This window comes from Rhipicephalus sanguineus, chromosome 6, assembly GCF_013339695.2.
Source record: "Rhipicephalus sanguineus isolate Rsan-2018 chromosome 6, BIME_Rsan_1.4, whole genome shotgun sequence".
Classification (NCBI taxonomy): domain Eukaryota; kingdom Metazoa; phylum Arthropoda; class Arachnida; order Ixodida; family Ixodidae; genus Rhipicephalus; species Rhipicephalus sanguineus.
The window spans coordinates 11,952,797-11,971,434 of record NC_051181.1 but is presented as its reverse complement, the minus strand read 5'-3'; the positions used below and the strand labels follow the sequence as shown (position 1 = coordinate 11,971,434).

Here is an 18,638-nt window from a genome sequence, read left to right as displayed (position 1 = left end):
CGACATTGCTGACTCCGAAGTGTTCCCTAAAGACTACGTCTGCTACCGAAAGGACCGCAATGGCCACGGTGGAGGTGTCTTCATATTAGTTGACAAAAACATCAGCTTTCGAGAGATCCATGTGAGGTGTGACCGAAGTAAATCTGTATGGGCGCAGCTAAGGCTCAAGAACGGGAAAGTGATTACAATATGCTCCTTTTATCGTTCTCCTGGCAGTTCCACGGAAACACTTCAGGATCTATCGAACGCTCTCGAAACAATGAATGGCGATTGTCTGTTTTTGGGGGGAGACTTTAACCTACCTGAAGTTGATTTGTCACGGCCATGCACTGAACGTCCGGGAAGAGAGGCGAGCACTAATGCAATGCTCAACATATGTGCATCGTTTTCGTTGCGTCAGTGTGTATCGGAGCCAACTCGCGGGAGCAACATACTAGACTTGCTGTTGACTAATACACCTTCAAGCATTCATTCTATACAAATTATCCCTGGAATAAGTGATCATAGGGTTGTTGTATGTGAAACAAATATACAGTATACAAAAGTACGAAATAGTGGACGCAGGTTAATCTATATTTACTCAAAAGCTGACACAGGCGCCATCTCTCGAGCACTAGATGATTACTGTGACGCATTTGAGATATTGGCTGAAACTGAAACTGTTCATCAATTGTGGGAAATATTTAAAGAGAAGCTATTCGGGCTACGTGAGCAACGCGTGCCATCGTGGATAATGACGACGCGCCGCCGCAATAGTAAGCCATAGTGCACTAAGGAAGTCGGCAAGGTCACTATGCGCAGGCAACGTGCGTACGCTGCTTATGGGGCACACCCCTAACCCTCAACAAAAGATAAGTTGATACGCGTCACAGCAGAAATGAAGGTTGCGGTTAGCCAAGCCAAGGATGTCTTTTTTTCTACCTTTCACTCAAGGCTCAAAGATCGGCCTAAAGAATTCTGGCGTTTAATCAAAACCAACAAAAAAGACGACATAACGATACCTGCCTTGTTGCACGATGGTACTGTTGTTCACGATAGCCGCACCAAGGCAAAATGCTTTAATTCTTTTTTCGGCTCAGTGTTCGTGCGCAGTGACATCGGGGATGATGCGCTAGTGTCCCGCTATGATAATTATGCCCAATAAGAATGGACGGCATCACATTTACCCAGCATGGAATTGCATTACTCATAAAAGACTTAGATAAGTCAAAGGCGGCAGGACCAGACGACTTGTCGCCGCAACTACTTTCTTTGTGCGCCCAATCAGTCTCTAGGTATTTGTGTATCATATTTCAAAAATCACTCGATGAAGGCGTAGGAAATACGGAGGAAAAAGCTCAGATTACAAATGTTTCATAACATATTTCATACAAGAACATGTATAGATAAGGATAAGTACATATTTCCACCGCACTACATCTCATCACAAATCGTGCAGAACCCAGTCTTTCAGGAATACATTCTTTCCACGAACAATATCGGAATGGAATCGCCTAACCAATGATGTTGCCACCATGAACTCTAACGCTGCCTTCTACTCCATGTTATGATGCTATGTGTATTTGTTGTCATCAAGAATATTGAGTTTGTGTCCAATGCCTGTTCCTTGTTGTACTTGACACCTTATTGTACTTCCTTATTGTACTTGATACCTGTAAACATGACATTACCAATCATGTACTGTGTAACCCCCCTCTGTAATGCCCTATGGCGCTGAGGGTACTGTGATAAATAAATAAAGAATTAAAAAAATATATCAACCGAAGCTCTCTTTTTTTCTTCGGATATCGCTACAGGAGCACTTTGTCGGTTAGGGAACATCCTCACGCGCATTTCGAGGGGAGGGGAGCAGAAAAAAAATCACGCCATATCCACGGAGTGAATGATGATTGAGGAGCTGGCTCGGAGATAATCGGGTAAACCGTGAATGTTCCGTACAATACTTCTACTGTCATATAAAGACGTCACACCTTGTTATAGAAGCGATTGTGGTCAGGTTGTTCTCGAACCACAAACGGTCGCAGACCTTGCACCTGTGGCCGAACCTGTGGTCGAGGAAATCGCGCTCGTAGCGCGCGTCGGCGCCGCCAACTTAAGTAGCGACCGCTTTCGGCGCTTGGCCGCTGCATCCCGCAGCCGTATCTTTTCGAGGTTCTCTTGCCGCCGCTTCCGCGCTGTTTCGGCTTCGCGGGCTCGTATCGCGGGGTCCGCACGACGCTGACGTCTCTCTGCGGCCTCGCGAGCCCGCGCTGATGCTGCCTTGTGAGCCCTCCGCTGCCTTGTCTTCTTCGTTCATGTTATTAGTATCGAAGCGCCCTGCCGGAGTGGAGCGAGCGCCGCATGCTACAGTTGGCTATGCTATATGTGGTTTTCCCTGCGTTATTATCATCATCAAGGCGCTCGACGAACAAGAGGGGGAAGACTTCTCTTTCGCGCGAGCATGCGCATGCTACAGTTGGCTATGCTTTATGTGGTTTTGCCTGCGTTAATATCATCATCAAGGCGCTCGAAGAGCAAGAGGAAGAAGACTTCTCTTTCGCGCGAGCGTGTGCATGCTACAGTTGGCTATGCTAATGTAGTTTTGCCTGCGTTAATATCAGCGTCAAGGCGCTCGAAGAACAAGAGGAGGAAGACTTCTCTTTCGCGCGAGCGTGCGCATGCTACATTTGGCTATGCTATATGTGGTTTTGCCTGCGCTAATATCATCATCAAGGCGCTCGAAGAGCAAGAGGAAGAATTCTCTTTCGCGCGAGCTGCGCCTGTAGCGGTCGCCTCTGGAACTAAGGTTACGGTTACGGCGCGGGACTTTGCCCCAGCTTAAGAACCTGGCGAGCCAGCTCCAAAAAAGTGGGGGAAGCTTTTTGAAGAACCCTCCTTACAACGAAATCACTCCTACACTCGAACGACTGAAAGATACGACCCCCCAGCAAAAATATGAAGGGTATTCTCCATTTTCTTCGGAAACATATTTAGCCACAAGCCGAAAATCGCGGCTGCCTGTTTTTTTATTGAATGAACCTATACAGTACACTTTTCCCGGACTTGTACTAAGATGTTTGAGTTGACCCCTTTTTTAAGAGCTTATCCCTTCTTTTGAAGCTTCATCCCCTCACAGGCTTCACGAGCAACTGTGGAGGGGGGCGGAGCCCAAGACGTGAGGCATGACAATGGACTGAAGGAATGTACTCACTTATTGTGTCCAAGATTCGGGAACACGTGAGGAGGGGGCAGCCAGAGCATTGGAGCTCGACTATGGACAACAGGAATGTACTTCTTGTGTCCACCTGGACGATCTGTGTATATCTACATTGTTTTGTTTTGTTCAGCTTCTTTCTTTTTTTTGCTCCAGGAAACACGTGTTGTTCGTATTTTCAAGTAAGCGCACATGGTGTGTTTGCGACTTCTTTTCCTTTTTCCTCTATTTTTTTAATTTTCTTTCTATTTTTATTTTATATATTATTTATTTTTTACTTTTTCTGTTTTCTTTTCTTTTTTACTTGTTTTACTTTTTCTCTCTCTCTCTCGGCTCGGAGGACGATGATATAAAAGCGCATCGAAGCCTGGTAAATTTCGTCTTGATGAAGAAAGGTCTCTGATCAAAACGTCGACAAATAAAGTGTTTTTGAGAAGCATATACGTTTTTCCTATTTATTTTACGGCAATCGATGACAGACTCTGCATATTCTACGACGTAATATATATATATATATATATATATATATATATATATATATATATATATATATATATAATGTATCCATATATGTGTGTCTGTTATATTCTCTTTAAAATGAAATATCACTGCACACTGCAAACAGGGCCATTTCGGCCACTTTATTTCGCTCAGAGTACTTCACTTTCCAGCAGGACATAGCTTATTCAATAAGATTTCAGATTACACTGAAAATACAATCATTCCACCTTTTATAGTACAGATTCATGGATAATAACTGGATAAGCGAAGCTTTTTGAAAAGCATAGCTTCAGAAGCGCATGTTTAATGAAACGATCAGCAAAATCTGAAGCGACAATAAAAAAGTAAAGCGGCTCTGACATGGAAGGCTAAATAAAGCTTCGCATGCCGAATGAGCTGAAAAAAAGTGCCGTAAGTGTAGATGCTGTTCCGGGTACCCAGCTGTACTTTTGCACTTGTATTACCCGAAGCAGCGTGGTTATATAGTGAACTTCTAGCACTGTCCCATTAATATCATACCGTTGCTACATACGTGTAATAGCGGAATTTTATGCTTTTGCGAGTTCCTCAAGTGGTCTCGAGAATCGGTCGAGATATTTGGAGCGCAGTTGTCTTCTCATGATCTTTCCCGTGTCCGTCTTGGGAATGTGGTCCACGAAGACGACCCCGCCGTGCAGGTGTTTGTGCTGCGCCGCTTGCTCTGCGCCAAAATGAGAATAAGAATCTGAGAAAACTTGTGCAGCCTCAGCTTTCACCCGTGATCGGCATATATATATCTGATGAATTCTTACAAAATTCTTTAACTATTAAGTACAATGCCTTCAGCAGAAGAGCAGCAAGTTGGCTAGTTGGTTGATGTTCGTTCTTCAAAGGTATACAGCACTATAAGAAACAAAGACACAGAGAAAGGGGGCAGATGCGCAGACTCACAACTGAAATTTTATTGAGTGAAGGGTGACATATATACAGTGAAGATGAAAAGAAAGACGAGCTCATTTGTCAAAAAATTGTCACGTGAACGCTTCAATCACCATGTCACATTCGAGATTCTAGATACCGCACTTCACAGTCAGCGAGCTGCAGCGACGGATCGCTGGCGCACACCCTCGTTTTCCCAATCGCATAAGCTTCGTATAAGCTTCGCATAATCGCACGACTACAACGCACTCGAGGATTTTGACCTTCTGACATACTAGCAAATTCCGTCAAGCAAGACCAAATCCTAAATTCTGTTCTCGCGACTTCAATCATGCGATGCTTGTTTTGGTAGTCCATGAGCCAATGTTACAATTTTTTTAAGCTTCGGCAGTTGCTTATGCAGCAACAATATTAACGCGATAACGATAAAGATATCGTTTCGCACAAATTCCGGTGTCGCTATCGGCGGCGTCGGCGGCGTCTTTGGTTGTGATTGAAAAATCAGCGTTGTCCATCAGCGAAACTTCTAGGTAGATGCAAATAAAGAAATATTAAAAATATTCGGTTCGTGTAGGACCGGGGACTCGAACCGGCGACCCCTCGCTCCATGGCGCGATGCATTTAGCTGCTCGACCATCACGCATACATCTTCCATCATACTAAGGCGAGCTATTTATTTACCCCTTTTAGCGTTGGTGGTACGCAGATCTCGGAGGTTATTCAGTGGTTTGTCAGAAAAACCGGCAAAGGGCCCACGGGCATGCTTTCTGCGTTCTGTCGCACCGCAGGCATCGATATAGGCGCCGGAGCGCGTCCGCACGTTTTCTTTCTTTACGGGACAGTTTAGGTGTCAACCGAAAAGCGAAGTGAGGCTAGCGATTGGGAAGGCGATACAAATAAGGTCCGATTAAGCTATCACGTTCTACTCTTGAAAGCGAAGCTCTGGCGTTCTCCAAGTTTTAAATGTGAAGCATTTCATAGCGATCCTCGGGCACTTTGAGCGTTTCTATCTATCTATCTATCTATCTATCTATCTATCTATCTATCTATCTATCTATCTATCTATCTATCTATCTATCTATCTATCTATCTATCTATCTATCTATCTATCTATCTATCTATCTATCTATCTATCTATCTATCTATCTAGCCACCTACGTCTGAATGCTCTCGCGATCTCCTCCTTAAGTTGGTGTAGACCAAGATTGGCATAGGAGGGTAAGAGGATTTGACGAATATCACTGCCGGGTCATGACATGTATAGCGTGAAAATCCTGTCGCGTACGTCGTCAAACCCTTTCCTCCAGGAATGTCGCCACATACCCGTTTACCATGGGCCGCGGTGTACGGGTACGCGCCACACGTGATTGACAGTGTATATCTACGCAGGAACAGCCAGAACAGACATTGGTAATTTAAATGCAAGAGCGTTAAGAAAAACCGACATCGGCAGCATTCACCACGAAACAGGCGAGAGAGAAATGAACTTTATTTTTGACCAGGCTCTTTGTACTTCAGCCCTAAGGTGGGTGGCCTTCTCTGTCCAGGTAGCCATGGCTCGCTGCCGCCGCCCGAGCCTTGCTCACCAATCGTAGCTGGTTGTCGTGGTCTTGCGTCACCAGCAGAGCCTCCCACTGGTCTTCTAATTTTTCTCTGCATTCGCTCCTTCCTCTTCGTTTTCGCTCGGGGGTGATGACGGTGGTACGTCCGGATTGTTCGTGCATTCCAGCACCATGTGGCGCAGGGTTTTGCGCGTGTCCGGTGGGCAAAACTTGCAGTCCCGCCTGTAGTCCATGGAAACATTGCGTGCATCAATGTTCTGTGCGGGTAAGTTCCGGCCTGGAGTCTTCTCCAGGTCACCGCTTGCTCCCTACTCAGACTCTTGTGTGCCGGCGGGCACAGCTTCCTCTGCTTCCTGTAATGCGCCAAAAGGCCTGAATACTTCTTCGCTATGCGTTCATCCTCGTTGTGAGAGCCATCGGTACGTGTTCTCTGCGTGTCGGAGATGGCTCGGCGTGCATGATCTCGAGCCGCAGCGTGCACCGCCTGATTCCCCGCGAGAGACTTGTGTCCCGGTGTCCAGAGGATGGTGGTTTCTTCCACCTTAGTGCTCTTTAATACATGGAGTGCTGCCTTTCCGATCCTTCCGTTCATGTACCTTCTGCACGCTTCTTGCGAATCTGTGATCACGGTAACCTGCGTCTTCTTGCATGTAGCGATGGCCAGGGCTATGCCAAACTCTTCCGCTGTACTTGCGTCCTTGGCACGTATGGATGTTGCTGTCAGTTCTTGACCGTTTTCGTCGACCACGCTCATTGCAAAACGGTCATTTGTAATGTAAACCGCTGCATCCGTGTACCTCACGTCTTCTTCATTGATGTTGGGGCGTTTTAGTGTTTCCTTTAGCAGCTGTATCCTAGCATGTCTTCTTCCCTCAGTATGCGTGTTTCTTGGTATATTGCTTATGTGTAGGTTGTTTCTGATCTCGTGCAGGATACGCTGAGGAACGTGCATGCCATCTTCGACTTGATAACCCAGATCTTGAATTAGGGCTCTACCCGTATTCGTCAGCTTCAGTCTCTCCAGCTGGTTGACATTGTGCGCTTCCACGAGCTCTTCCCATGTGTTGTGCACTCCCATTTTAAGCAGCTTTTCCGTGGATGTGGAGGGCGACAGGCCCATGGCAATCTTGTGGGCTTTTCTGATTAGAGTGCTTATTTTAATCCGTTGACTGTTCTTTATGTCTAGGTATGGGGTCCCGTACGTAATAATGCTTGCGATTAGCGCTTGTATAATTTTCGTGCAATCTTCTTCTTTGGGTCCTTGACTTTTGCTAGTCACTCTTTTAATCACATGACTACCTTGTTGCATGGTTTTCTGAATCCTTTCTAACTCTGCTCCCCCGGCCCCATCCTTTTGAATCAGGAGTCCCAGGATACGAAGCGTTGAAACCTGAGGAATTATGACGCCTCCTACCTTCACTTCCGGGTCTCGTGTCTGCTGCGGTTGTCGCCCTCTTGTGCGCTTTCTTAGCGCTAGGAGCTAAGACTTTTCTGGTGTGCACGTCAGCCACATGCTTCCAGGTATCTTTCTCTTCTGTCAACCGCTTCTTGCAGAGCATATTGCTGTTGGCCTGTGGATCCTCCCGAAGTCCAGATTGTCAGGTCGTCAGCATATATTGCATGGCCAATCCTTTCTATTTACTTAAGTTCCTTTCGTAAGGAGCTCATCGCCAGATTGAATAGCACTGGAGAGATAATGGAGCCTTGTGGCGTACCCCTCGGCGGCATTTCAAACTTTTCGGAGCGCAAGTCGCGAATTTCCACTGTTGCTGTCCTCTCTTTCAGAAAAGCTCTTATGTAGTTATACACGTTTTCTCCGCAGCTATAGACGTTCAGGTGTTGCAGTATGGCTTCGTGCGACACGTTGTCAAAAGCCCCTTTCACGTCTAGAGTGAGGATGGCTCTCTGGGTGTGCGTGCCAATTTGTGGATGACTTTTTCCTTGCTCTGCAGTAAGACGTCTTGCGTGGACAGGTGACCTCTAAATCCGAACATGGTTTTTGGGACATGTCCGCTGTCCTCGAGATATTTGATCAGGATGTTGTGCACCATGAGCTCGTAGAGTTTTCCAGCACACGAGGTGAGAGATATAGGTCTTAAGTTCTGAACCGTGATGGGCTTGTTGGGTTTAGGAATCATGATTACTTCAGCATGTTTCTATTCCGGTGGGACTTTACCGCTTTCCCAGCAGTCATTGACATACTTTAAGAGAGCGTCTAGAGATGGTCCATCTAGGTTCCGGAGTGTCTTATTGTTTATTCTATCGTTGCCCGGTGCCGTGTTGCGGGAGAGCTTGCTGAGGGCCCTCTCTATCTCTGCCACCGTGAAGGGTCGATCCAGTTCTGTGTTTGGGTTACCTCGATATTCGTCAAATCGCGAGTGTACATTAATGTTCCGCTGCGTACCAAGGAACTTCTCCTTCACTTCTTTGATGATGTCTTCCGCTTCCCCCGGGTGCTTGTGTATGAGTCTGTGTACTTTTTGTTTTACTGCGCTCTTGGCCTCTTTCTTGGCAAGGAGAGTCTTGAGTATCGCCCAGGTACGCGTGGTGCATAGGGTTCCTTGAAGCTTATTACATGCGTTGTGCCAGCTCTTTCTTTCCAGTTGTTCCGAGTGCTCTTGCGCCTCCTCGACCAGCTTGGAGATTCGAACGTTGAGTTTGCGGTTCCACTTGTGGCGTTGCCGGCGTCTCGCGAGTCGCCTCCGCGCCTCCCACAGGTGCAGTAAGTGTGGGTCGACAACGGGGGTGTCCCTCGACAGTTGGATTACCCTCGTGTGCTTCTCCGCTCTTTCCACGACTTTTCGGGTCCACATTTCGATGTCGTCTATCGTAGCATCAACAGCGCTCTCGTCTTTGCGAAAGGCTTGCCAGTCCGTTAATTTGGCCTTTGCGATCTTTGTCGCCGATTTGTGGTGTCGGATGATCGTTTCTACTATGAAATGGTCGCTGCCCAAATTTTCGTCCATACAGCTACACTCATAATGTTTGAGACCTTTTACGAACGTGAGGTCAGGACTGGTGTTTCTTGATACTCTGTTGCCAATGCGCGTGGGTGCCTGAGGGTCGTTGAGCAGGGTAAGATGGTGGTGTTGCGCCACGTTGTGCATATCTTCTCCTTTATTCTTTGACGCCGTATAACCCCAGGCCACATGGGGAGCGTTAAAATCACCTACCACGATTAGTCCGTTGCCCTTGCTCAGCTTTTCACCTCTCGCATTAGCTTGTATAGATCCTTTAGGTGGTCCTTTGGCGGGCTGTACACGTTCAACACGAAGATGCTTTGCTGGTGTTTTTTCTCGGGCACAATTTCGACGAGCGTGTGCTCGATGCGGTGGTGGATGCAGTGTTGCTGAGCGTTGATTGTCTCTTTGGTCAGGATTGCTGTCCTTTTTTTACCGTGGCTGACGTGAGTGAGGTAACCACTCACCTTGATGTCTTCAGCTTCGGTTTCCTGTAGAGCTCTAACGCCTGGGTCCAAGTGCATGCATAATTGTGAAAGGTTACTCCACTTACTACGTATAGAATGGCAGTTCCATTGCCAAATTTTGAGCTGTGGGTGTTGCTTGTCGTCGACTTTCTTCTTAGTTGGCCTCGCCATCTTTCTTGCTTAAGGTTTGCAGGATCTCAACTTCTCTCACTGGGTACTTAGGCTTCTTTCGGGCATTCTCTCTTTCTTCCAGCGTGTGAATGCGCTGACTGAAGCTTTCCTCCGATTGCGTCATTTTGGTTCTAGTGCCCGAATCTGATTCTCCATTTCGCTCTTGAGAGTTCGGAACCCAGTTTGTAGCAGCTGTGTTACCGTGGTCTGTACAACCTGCGATACCTTGGACATGATGTCCATCACGACTTTCATATTAGCGTTGATGCGGTCTTCAAGTACCCTGAGGTCGTTCTGCGCTACCTTTGTTTGATTCGCCAGTGTTGCTGGCTTCGGTTGTGGAGGTGATGATGGTGGAGAAGATGGCGGACCTGATGGTGGTGTTTGAGAATTTTGAGTCTGTTCTCTTCGTAGCTGTTCGATTTCTCGCATAAGGTATTCGGACTGCTTCTCCGTGCTAGCTTCCTTCTCTTGCGTCTTCTTCTTTTGCAGTTCTAGTGCTTGCCTCAATTCTTCGTTCTCTTTTTGAAGAATTCTTATCGTTTCTTCGTACGTATATTGCCTCGTGGTTGGAATGCTAGTACTTTCCATCGACGAATGGCTGTGCCCTGTGAAGACGTTGGCCCAGCTTAGCTTGCGCTGGGCATTGTCGGGCTCCACGTCCGTTGGCGTTGTTCTGGGGACGCTCCGTTCTCTTCCCCTCGATCTCGATCTCGACTTGGATCTGGATAGTCTTTCTTGTTTGGTCTCATCCTGTGGCGGCGGCGACACAGCGTGGTCGTTGTCGTTCATGGTCCCTACGTTGTTCTGATATCCGAAGCTTCTCTGCCTCGATCTTGATGGCTCCCTGACTGTCAACGGTGGCGGGGCCGGCTTTAGCTCCCTTCGACATTCTCTACTTGCCGTTTCGTGTGGCATTCCGCAGAGCTTACATTTCAGTTCGCATTTGTGGTTGTTTGGGTCAGCGTTCTGTTTTCCGCAGTTGTCGCATATGTCCTCGTTGGGGTTAGGGCAGACGTCTTGCCTGTGTCCTATCTCCCCACAGGATCTGCAGTATTGGACCGACTTTCTGTACGGTCTGCAGAGGCACGTGCGGGCCTTCAAAAGTGATCACTGCCGACCTCGATCTGCCCAGCATTCTAGCGTACAGGATTTTGCAGTTGTTCATTGCAAGTAGATGTTTAACTGCTCGTCCGTGGTGCCTTCTTCTGTTCCGTGAACAACGCCGCGTACGGCACCCGGAATCGGCATGAGGTACGTTGTGACTTCGTATGCCGCTCTTCCTATTGGGATTTTTGTTACTTGTGCAACCTAAAGTGCACACTCCTCCTCTTCTGTACTCGCCAAAATTAGGTTCTGGTGCCACTGTGTCTGTATGATGACTTTAGCATAGAGTTCCTGAAGTGTGACTCCGCATGCTTGGGCTAGTCCTCTTACTATAACCGCGTCTTTCAAGTTGGATACTTTCATTCCTGCTTGAGGCCTGTACACAATCTTGTAATGGTTTTCTGGCAGCGATGGAACCGTTGGCCAGCGAGAAAATCGCTTGCTTGCGTTGTTGTGGCCCAAACACTTTTGAGGCACCACTTGTGGCTTTCCATCATTAGTGTTCTGCCCCTGGCTGTGGTGGCATGCGGACTCCTTCTGCGTCTTCTCTGATGCGGCGAATTCTTTCTTCTGTTGTCACGCTAAAAGCGTCATCCACGGTCCGTTATTGCATAGCGTTTTTCCGCTATTGCTGCCGAACGTTGGTTCCATGTCGTTCATCTCTGCTTCAGTATTTGTAGCTCCCGCTGGAGAGGTCGGTCGCCTACTTGGAAGAACGAAAAAAAAAACATTTAAAAACCCTGTCGTACGGCGCGGTGTGCACGTGGATCTCGAGGCACGAGGCACGAGACGCGAGGCGCGTGCCTCGTGCCTCAGTAGTCCTCAGTAGTCCTCAGTAGTGCCTCAGTAATCCTCAGTAGGCTTAACTGGGCGTGGCCGTCGGCTTGCAACTTTCAAGAGAAATACTTGCGTAAATAAGAAACTCACGTAGTTGCGCGTGGTCTCTCTGAATGGCGCTTCTTGAACTGAGTTGAATGCTGCAAGCAGTCAGGCGCTGCGAGGCGGCGATCCACAGGAATTGCACGCTTAATTGGGAGCACATGTACAGCAAGTCACCTCAGCTGGCCTCGTGGCGGATTTTCCAGATGTCATCACGAAGTATGCGAAGAATAAAAATAATGATCCCAGCAGAAATCTAACCCAATAATAATATCTGGGGTTTAACGTTCCAAAAGGAATCGAACCCAAGCATTCTGCGTGGCAGTCAGCTATACTACCACGGAGCCATTACAGCTCTACAAACTGTTTTGGAAAAACCAAAGCCTATGCAGGCTCAATGTCGGTGCAACGTCAATTGTAGTTGCGGTGCTGGCTACCTAATTTTATAAGAAAACAATAAACACTACATATGTACTCCTACGATACAGGCGCCATATCAGGTTGTCTGTGGTTCCAGTGTTGGCTACGTCTAATGAACATTAAATTTCTATTCCTGTGATTCAGCAAGCTATATGGATGCGTCGCTCGATCCCAGGGGAATACATTAACGAAAGTTATGCATGGTATTGACATCATTGCACCGCAGTGTGCACTTAATTTCGACAATACTAACGTATGTGCTCTAACGTGAGTGCTGGCGTTGCGTCACGCCATAAGTTACCCTTTAAACGGCAGCGTAGTCGACGTGCCTGGTGAGCCCACGATATGGACACAACTACTACACTTAAAAAAACACATCGATCTATATCGTAACGCTTGGCTAAAAGCCATAAAATTCAGCATAGAACTACTCGCTGACTGCTTCGCATGAAACCGGTTCCCACAAGGCGTGGAATCTGCCCAATTTTTTAAAGTTCTTTGTTCAAATTTCCTTGCCAATTTCATTTTCAATTCGAATGAGGAGGTAAACTCATTCAAAGCATGTTGATACACAATCAAAGCGTATTGACACTTCGATTGTGTACGACGTTTTATGACTATCGCTTGGGTATCTAATAAGTCAATGCGTTCGTGTAACGTTTTCAGTTATATGGAATCGCGAAGCTGCTAAAGTTATATGGATGTTTGCCGCTACATAACAAGCGCCGAGCAATCATTAAAATAAAAGAGATGTTTCGACCACGCTACAGGACCCTTTTATTCACAAAGAATGAAATGTTTTGAGTGGCTTTGGTTATATGGGTTTCATGATATTGCCACGTGGTCGTGACGTGGACGAAGGCAGCAGTCGGCATGTTCAACAAGAAACTCTTTATTTCGGTATACCGGCGCAGAAAACGAAAAGTCACGCTACAATCGCGAAAGTCACACTACGCTGTAGGCTCATAGCTGCGAACAGAGCATCGCCAGTCGATAAACTGATGTGCAGTAAGGCGCCTCGGCATTTATATATGCGGCATCGAACGTTCGAGCCGTATCACTGGTGGCCGCGTTAGTTCCAGAATGAGCTCAACATTTCGCGTTTGCGCGCTGAAGCCTATAAGATGATTCTAAAGTGATCTGAAGGTTCGCAGAACTAAGGGCGCGGCTTACGCAAGGAGGCGAGTACATGTGCAACGGACTAGTTGCATAAAAATAACAAACGTAGCGCGCGTGGCATTGGCCCCTTCTTAAAAAGCGTCATCCCGATGCTTGTAATTACAGAACATTGAAGGGGGGAAAAGTGCGTACACAAATAAAGCACAATGATAAAAGAAAAAGTGGAGTGCTAGGGTTCGCTAACGCGTATCCAACGGCTAAAGGCGCACGACACGGGCGGCTTTCGATTAGACCTAGAAATGCTAGTATGTAATTTGTTTACGGGATGAGTCCAGTTCAAATGTTGTTCGAACAATACTCCCAGAAATTTAAATACCGATACCCGCTCAATAGCACAAGCATCAAAACAAAGAGAAATATCAGTATCATCAGGTTTGTTCCCAGGTTTGCAAACAATGTATTTAGTTTTAGACACATTTAGCTAAATTGGTTGAGAGACAACCAAATCAGCAGTTCGTGCAACCAATGATTTTAATCTGTTTCAGAGTCACCCAAATTATTACCAGAGAAAAATTAACTGGTATCGTCGGCGCAGAGCACAATTGTAAGCGGTATATTCACGATATTGTTAATATAAATCATAAAAAATACTGGACCCAAAATGGACCCCTGGGTTACGCCGCACATTATTTTTTACAATTCTGAGCATACGCTGTTATAGCTTACAAATAATCTAAAAAATAACTATTAATACGTTTAATGTAACGGCTCTAATTCCATATAAAGGTAGCCTTTGAAACAAATATGATGCTTTATAGAATCAAAAGCTTTTTCGAAGTAAAGCAAAGCTCTGACAGCGTATAACTTATTTTCCGAATTATCCAGCATTTCTTCTTTAACAGTCAGCAGTGCCTCTCCTGTGGACTTATTCTTGCGAAAACCATATTGATGGTTGACAAGCGCCTGCTTTTGATCCAGAAATTGGGTTAACTTAATCTTTAAAATTACTTCTAATACTTTTGAAAAAAGATGTAGTACAGATGATGGCCTGTAATTATTTTGGTCATTGAAGGTTCCGCCTTTGTGCAAAATTACTACCCTGGCTATTTTCATATTACCAGGAAAAATCCCTGTAACCAGCGCGCTATTGCATATATGACAAATACTCGTAGGGGCACATAATATATTAGCAACATGAATGATCGGTCTTGCTTTGATCACATCAAATCCGGCTGCGCTATCTGGATTCGGAGACTTCATTAATAAGGATTGCATGTTCAGTGCACGGGAAAAAACATGGAGTTGGTACTGTCAGATGATGTATATCCACATAGATCCTTCGTAGAATTGCTTGTACGAGTGTTATCGGCAATACCTGCGTGCAAAAAGTAATCGTTGAATTTGTTCACTAGTGAAGTATTAGTATATTCCACATTATCCAAGATAAGTGTGCTAGGAATCACACTGTTCTAGTTGCCTTTGAGCTTCCGGATTGCAGCCCATATTTTTGCGGAGTCGCCTGATAACGATGCAAACATATTTTTGTAGTACTCAGTGCGAGCTTTTCGAAGATCCGAGTTAATATTGCTCCTCAGTTTTTTATATTTCTGGAGTATCGTTTCATCTTTTACGCGAATAAAGCTATCGAATAACTTATCCCTCATTCGAATTCTGTGGTATTACTCACAGGTAACTCATGGTTTTCAACATTTCCGGTGACCCTAATGTAGTGGAAAGGCAGTCTTATACGAATTTTTGACTTTTTGCAAAACTAAATCGTGGGATAAATTCGGATCTGCCTCATTATATACACCTGTCCAATGTATATTCTCGATCGTTAGCCGAAAAGCAAACAGTGCACCACTATGAAAAATTCCTTTCAAAAAAGGGGGATCGTGTGCATGACAGTTGTTTCTGTTGGGGCGTGGTATGAAAACAAAGACTGGCAGATGATCACTAATGCCAAAAGTAACGATTCCTGAAAACACATCTGCGATATCATAATTTGTTATACACAGATCAGTTAAGCTTTCTGTGTTTTCTGTTGTTCTAATGGGCGAAATAATAGGGTTAGCACAACGAAATGACTCTATGACGTCGATAAAACGTTGCGTTTGAAAATTGGCTACTGAGACATTTATATTAATATCACTAATCAGAACAACCGACAGACCTATCGTGGTAGCATATTGAAGAACCTCGCTCAAAAACAAATTGAATTCATGAAAATCACCAGAAGGGGGACGATAAATAGTTGCAATCACAGTAGCGCAACACTTCACAGCAATCGACACATAATTGTCAATAAAATCCGAAAATTCAGCAAGAACAGTGTAGTTCAGGTTATTTTTTATTTTAAAGTGAACAAGCACCACCTCGACGATTTTTTCTGTAGACACTTTCATACATGTAACCGTCGAGAAAATTGACATCAAAAACCGAAAAAAACCACGTCTCTGTAAACGCGAGAATGTAAAGTTTATGATCTAATGCATCCAAAGCCGTTTCTAATTCCATGCCCTTACCACTCTAAAGGTCCTGCTATTCACATGAAATGTATACAAATGATCATTCGGTTTTAAAAAAAAGACTGCGCAAAGCATATTTGAAAATTCAGCTGTTATAATAACTTATGATTTTGTCATCAAGGAAAAGCGTCGTTGCCTGGTGGCCCCCTAAAACCAACCTGTATGGCGTCATCTGCATCGTTTTTTGCATGCCCGTGTTGTATGCGAAGGTCACGTACGGCAGGATGGCATCCCACATCGCCTGCTCGACGTCGACGTACATGGGCAGCGTCTCGGCGATGGTATTATTTAGATGCTCCGTGAGGCCATTGGTCTTTGGCTGGTAGCCGGTGGTCAGGTAGTGGCTTCTCTGGCTGTATCCCAAGATCGCCTCAGTTAGGTCCGCAATAAAGGCTGTACCTCTCAGTAATGAGGACCTCTGCGGTGCCATGCCGCAGGACGAGGTTCCCAATGAAGAACTTGGCTACTTCGACGGCACTGCCTTTGGGCAGGGTCCTTGTCTCAGCGTAGCGGGTGAGGTAGTCAGTACCAACGACGATCCATTTGTTTCAGCAATTCGACGTCGCGAACGGCCCCGGTAAGTCCATTCTGATTCGCTGGAATGGAAGGTGAGGGGGCTCGACAGACTGCAGAAGTCAAGCTAGCCTAGTCGGCAGTATCTTCCATCGCGAAGTCATCGCGTTCGGTGAAGTGATCAGTGCTTAAGGTTCCCACAAAATAGTAACCGTCCTGGTCGTACTGCAGCGGTGGGTGAACGGGGCCACGACACAGAGAGTCGGCGTCGGAGTGCTTTCGTGCGGACTTGTAAACGACGGTAATGTCGAATTCTTGAAGTCTCGGACACCACCACGCGACGTGGCCTGAAGGGTTCTTCAAGTTAGCTAGCCAGCACAAGGCGTGGCGGTTGCTCACAACTTTGATGGCCCTGCCGTAGATATAGGGACGAAACTTCAACGTATCCCAGATTATGGCAAGGCACCCCTTTTCTGTTGTGGGATAGTTGGCTGCCACCTTCAGCGACCGGCTAGCATAACCGGCAACCCTTCCTATTCCGTCAATCCTGTCCACTAGGATGACTCCGACCCCTACGTTGCTTGTATCGGTGTGTATTTTCGTGTCGGCGTATTCGTCATTGCGCAAGTATCGGCGACGTCAGCAGTCATGTCGTTACCACCGCATGTCGTGTGCACTTCTGTCCCTTGTCCCTTTATGTGAGCGCCGCACATTCCTAAGAATGAATCTATACCAACTCGCTCATTTTTCTATTCTAAGTCAGCAGGCGTCGTTTCAGCTCTTGAAATGCATCGACTTGTGCCGTTCTTCACTTGAATTCCACTTCGGTTTTTGTGCGGTGAGTTAGCGCCTCGGAGAGCCGTGAAAATCGCTTAACGAAACGTCTGCAATACGCGCACAAGCCGAGAAATTGGTGTACGGCCTTTTTGTCGGTGGTCGGCGGGAAGGCGGTGATGGCAGCTGTCTTCCGTCGGTCGGGGTGAACTGCAGACTTCCTAATCACGTGCCCGAGAACAAGAGCTCCTCGTACGCGAAGCGGCAATTTTCTGGCTTCTGGGTGAGTTCGAAAAGTTTGATTGCTTGAAGTACAGCTTGAGGGCACCGGAAGTGCTCGTCGAAGCTTGAGGCTAACACAACGACTTTGGATACAAAACCAGCGCGAAACACGCACCACAGAGAGAACATGACGGGACAGTCCGGCACTTACAACTGATCAAGGAATGCTTGAAACGCAACTTTTTACCCCCCGACATCCACCCTTTGCGCGTGCGTGAAGCAGCCATGGGTCATACAAAACGAAATCTTAACGAGGTTTCACGGCGTCTAGAAAGGTCATCTCCTTAGCAGACGGGTGAGCTGACTTGTCACTGACACAATTGCTTCCCACTTTCTCAATGTAGAAGGCTTCGAAAATTTCCCTTCGGGCTTTTGTGTTTCCGTCACGTAACATTCTAGTGTTGTCAAGCACAGGATTGCACCCGCAGTGCCTGCAAAGACTTGGAAGATCAGCATCTTTCGTAGGAAGGGAGGTCCTGTGTTCCTTGAGGCGATCATTAAGACATTGGCCAGTTTAGCCGGTGTATGCTTTGCCACACGATGAAGGGATATGATAGACAACATGAGTAGCACAAGGCACAAATATCGAGACATGATTCGTGCCGCACGTGGCCCTTCTCAGCGCATGTCAATTGATGTGGCCGCATATACCATTCAGCTTCCGCGGAGCCGAGAAAACCACGCGCCTGGAAGAAGCTGCTGAAAGAGCAGAAAAGGTCGCGCAGAGGGGAAGCACTTAACGCCTCTGCTTCGCGAGACCAAGCCCAATTTGTGGTCACGCCATATGTGCATAAGTTATCGTACAATATAAAGAAGGTGGCGATGAAACATGGCATGGGCATGGTTTTCTCGGATCCACGGAAGTTGAGTGGTCGATGTCGTGTCGATGCAATATATTGCCTTGCCCGCTTCTTGTTTTATTTTGATGTTTTCGGGTTTGACCCCCAAGGACGGTTAGCAACGCTCGACGCGGACCGCGCCGCAGTGTTCGAGAAGCTTCGCGACTGTTGTAGATGATTTTGTTAAGATTACGCGCAGGACGGGAACATTGTAGATTAGGCCAAAGCTTGCGCGGCCGCCAGTGATAATACTGGAAAGTTCGATGCGTGATGTATAAAAGACGGTGCGTCCCAGCCATGAGCAGTTTTTCGACGGCCGGCGCTCTGGTCGCCGCTTCAGTGTACAGCGTGTATTGCTGTAGTTTGAGTTTTTATTTCCCGGCCACACGTTCGACCAAATAAAGA

At 46.5% G+C, this 18,638-nt stretch overlaps 1 protein-coding gene across 1 annotated transcript in view; it reads right to left on the bottom strand.

Moving 5' to 3' along the window:
* Positions 1-3,812: 3,812 nt before the first annotated feature.
* LOC119395946 (uncharacterized) overlaps positions 3,813-18,638 on the bottom strand; it is a 68,332-nt gene continuing 53,506 nt past the window's right edge. Inside the window, exon 2 of the mRNA XM_037662975.2 lies at positions 3,813-4,394. Within this exon, the coding sequence (XP_037518903.2) occupies positions 4,243-4,394 (152 nt within the window). The 3' untranslated portion in view covers positions 3,813-4,242. The remainder of the gene's footprint in view (positions 4,395-18,638) is intronic.